Source organism: Nestor notabilis, unplaced genomic scaffold (genome assembly GCF_000696875.1).
Source record: "Nestor notabilis isolate BGI_N333 unplaced genomic scaffold, ASM69687v1 scaffold12839, whole genome shotgun sequence".
NCBI classification, from domain to species: domain Eukaryota; kingdom Metazoa; phylum Chordata; class Aves; order Psittaciformes; family Psittacidae; genus Nestor; species Nestor notabilis.
Window position 1 is genome coordinate 1 of NW_009943298.1, and position 2,264 is coordinate 2,264.

Sequence of the window (2,264 nt, forward strand, 5' to 3'; positions counted from 1 at the left end):
GGCACCACACCTTCTACAATGAGCTGCGTGTAGCCCCTGAGGAGCACCCCACCCTGCTCACTGAGGCCCCCCTTAACCCCAAAGCCAACCGTGAAAAGATGACCCAAATCATGTTTGAGACCTTCAACGTCCCTGCCATGTACGTGGCCATCCAGGCTGTGCTGTCCCTGTATGCCTCTGGCCGTACCACTGGTGAGTGCAGGTGTCCCGCTGGCCCCAAGCAAGGATGTCTTGTCTAGTCTAGTCTAGTCGGACTAGTCCTGGACAGCTGACAAGTGCTCTGCCCCCAGGGCAGGAGCCTTCATGGGCTGTGTCTCAGGTGGCTGCTTCTTGTTTCCCCAGGTATCGTGCTGGACTCCGGTGATGGTGTGACACACAATGTCCCCATCTATGAAGGGTATGCCCTGCCCCATGCCATCATGCGCTTGGACCTGGCCGGCCGGGACCTCACTGACTACCTGATGAAGATCCTGACTGAGCGTGGCTATTCCTTCGTCACCACAGGTAAGCACGATTCCCTCCCCCAGGATGTCCCCCTGCGCTTCTGACCCTTGCACCTCTGGGGGTGCTGCAGCCTCTCGCCCTGTTGCAAGCCCCCTGAGTGCTCCCTGTGGGGAGTTTGTGTGGTGTTGGGGGTTTGGAGTGCCAGCAGACCGATGGAGGAGGTGCAAGCGTTCCCTGTTTCTCCTTTGCGGTCACTAATGCCTTTGCTCCCCCCCGACAGCTGAACGTGAGATTGTCCGTGACATCAAGGAGAAGCTGTGCTATGTGGCGCTGGACTTTGAGAACGAGATGGCCACCGCTGCCTCTTCCTCCTCCCTTGAGAAGAGCTACGAGCTGCCTGACGGGCAGGTCATCACCATCGGCAATGAACGTTTCCGTTGCCCAGAGACTCTCTTCCAGCCTTCCTTCATTGGTGTGTGTGCCCCACTCCCTCTCCCCTCCCCTGCCAGCTCTCTCCTCTCTCTGAGTCCTTCGTAGAGCTCTTGCTCTCTGCTTAACTTGCGCCTGCTTTTCCCCCCTTCCCTGCCCCCAGGTATGGAGTCTGCCGGTATCCATGAGACCACCTACAACAGCATCATGAAGTGTGACATTGACATCAGGAAGGACCTGTATGCCAACAATGTCATGTCTGGGGGTACCACCATGTACCCAGGTATTGCTGACCGCATGCAAAAGGAGATCACAGCCCTGGCCCCCAGCACAATGAAGATCAAGGTAAGGCTGGAGCATGAAGGACCCAGGTGCAGGAGCAGCCACCTTCTGCCCTCCCACAAACCCTGTGCCACGCAGTGGTTTCTTGTTTACTGATCTCTGCTCTCTTGGCTCTTCCTAGATCATTGCCCCACCTGAGCGTAAGTACTCCGTCTGGATCGGTGGCTCTATCCTGGCCTCCCTGTCCACCTTCCAGCAGATGTGGATCACAAAGCAGGAATACGATGAAGCCGGCCCATCCATTGTCCACCGTAAATGCTTCTAAACATGTTTACATGATCACTTTGCCAACCACGCTCAGGATGACAACCTTCTTGGTTGCAGGCTGCCGAGGGCCTGCAACAGCCACGTTAACTCTCTGTTTTGTAATGATTTCTGGTTACTGTTGCTGCAGAGCTCCACGTGACACAGTGTATGTAAAGTGTACATAAATTAATTTATTTTACCTCGTTTTGTTTGTTTTTAAAACCAATGCCCTGTGGAAGGAGACAAAAAACTTCAAGAAGCATTAAATCACCAGTCATTCTGTCACACCCCTAACATGGTGGTCTGTTGTCATTTGCTTGGGCTCACCCATCGCCCGCTGATGTAGGGTTGCTGTCTAACAGGGAGGGCAGTGAGTGGTGGGGCTGGGCCTCCCCAGACACTAGTGGGACTGGGGAGGGGACAGAGCCCCGGCCTGAGGAAACAGCTCTGGGTGACTTGCTTGGGTTGCCGCTGGCTGGGCAGTGCTGGGAGCAGCCTGGGGATGATGCTGTGTGTTGCATCATGCAAGATGAGTGCCCACCGCTCTGCCGTGCACTTCTCACAGGCCTGGGGAGGAAAGAGTTACGCAGAGCCTTGGCTTGCAAAAGGTTTTTTTTGGCTCAGCCTGCCAAAAAAGTAGCTGTGGCACACTCTGAGGCAGGCGTGATGGACAAGGCAAGGCTGGGGCTGAGGGCAGGTGGGGATGCAGGTTAAATAAAGAGCTTTCCACTCCACTTATGGGAAACCCGCCTGCCGCCGTGATGTCCCTGGGGGGCCAGGGGCAGCCAGGGCCACTTCCTCAC

At 55.8% G+C, this 2,264-nt stretch overlaps 1 protein-coding gene across 1 annotated transcript; it reads left to right on the plus strand.

Moving 5' to 3' along the window:
- Positions 1-5: 5 nt before the first annotated feature.
- On the plus strand, positions 6-1,755 carry LOC104411442 (actin, alpha skeletal muscle-like; the record flags this gene model as incomplete). The annotated part of the gene is made up of 5 exons (XM_010021859.1): positions 6-192; positions 343-504; positions 725-916; positions 1,037-1,218; positions 1,337-1,755. Coding segments are annotated over 5 exons (867 nt in total), but the record flags the coding sequence as incomplete, so codon positions are not given.
- Between the last annotated feature and the right edge of the window lie 509 nt (positions 1,756-2,264).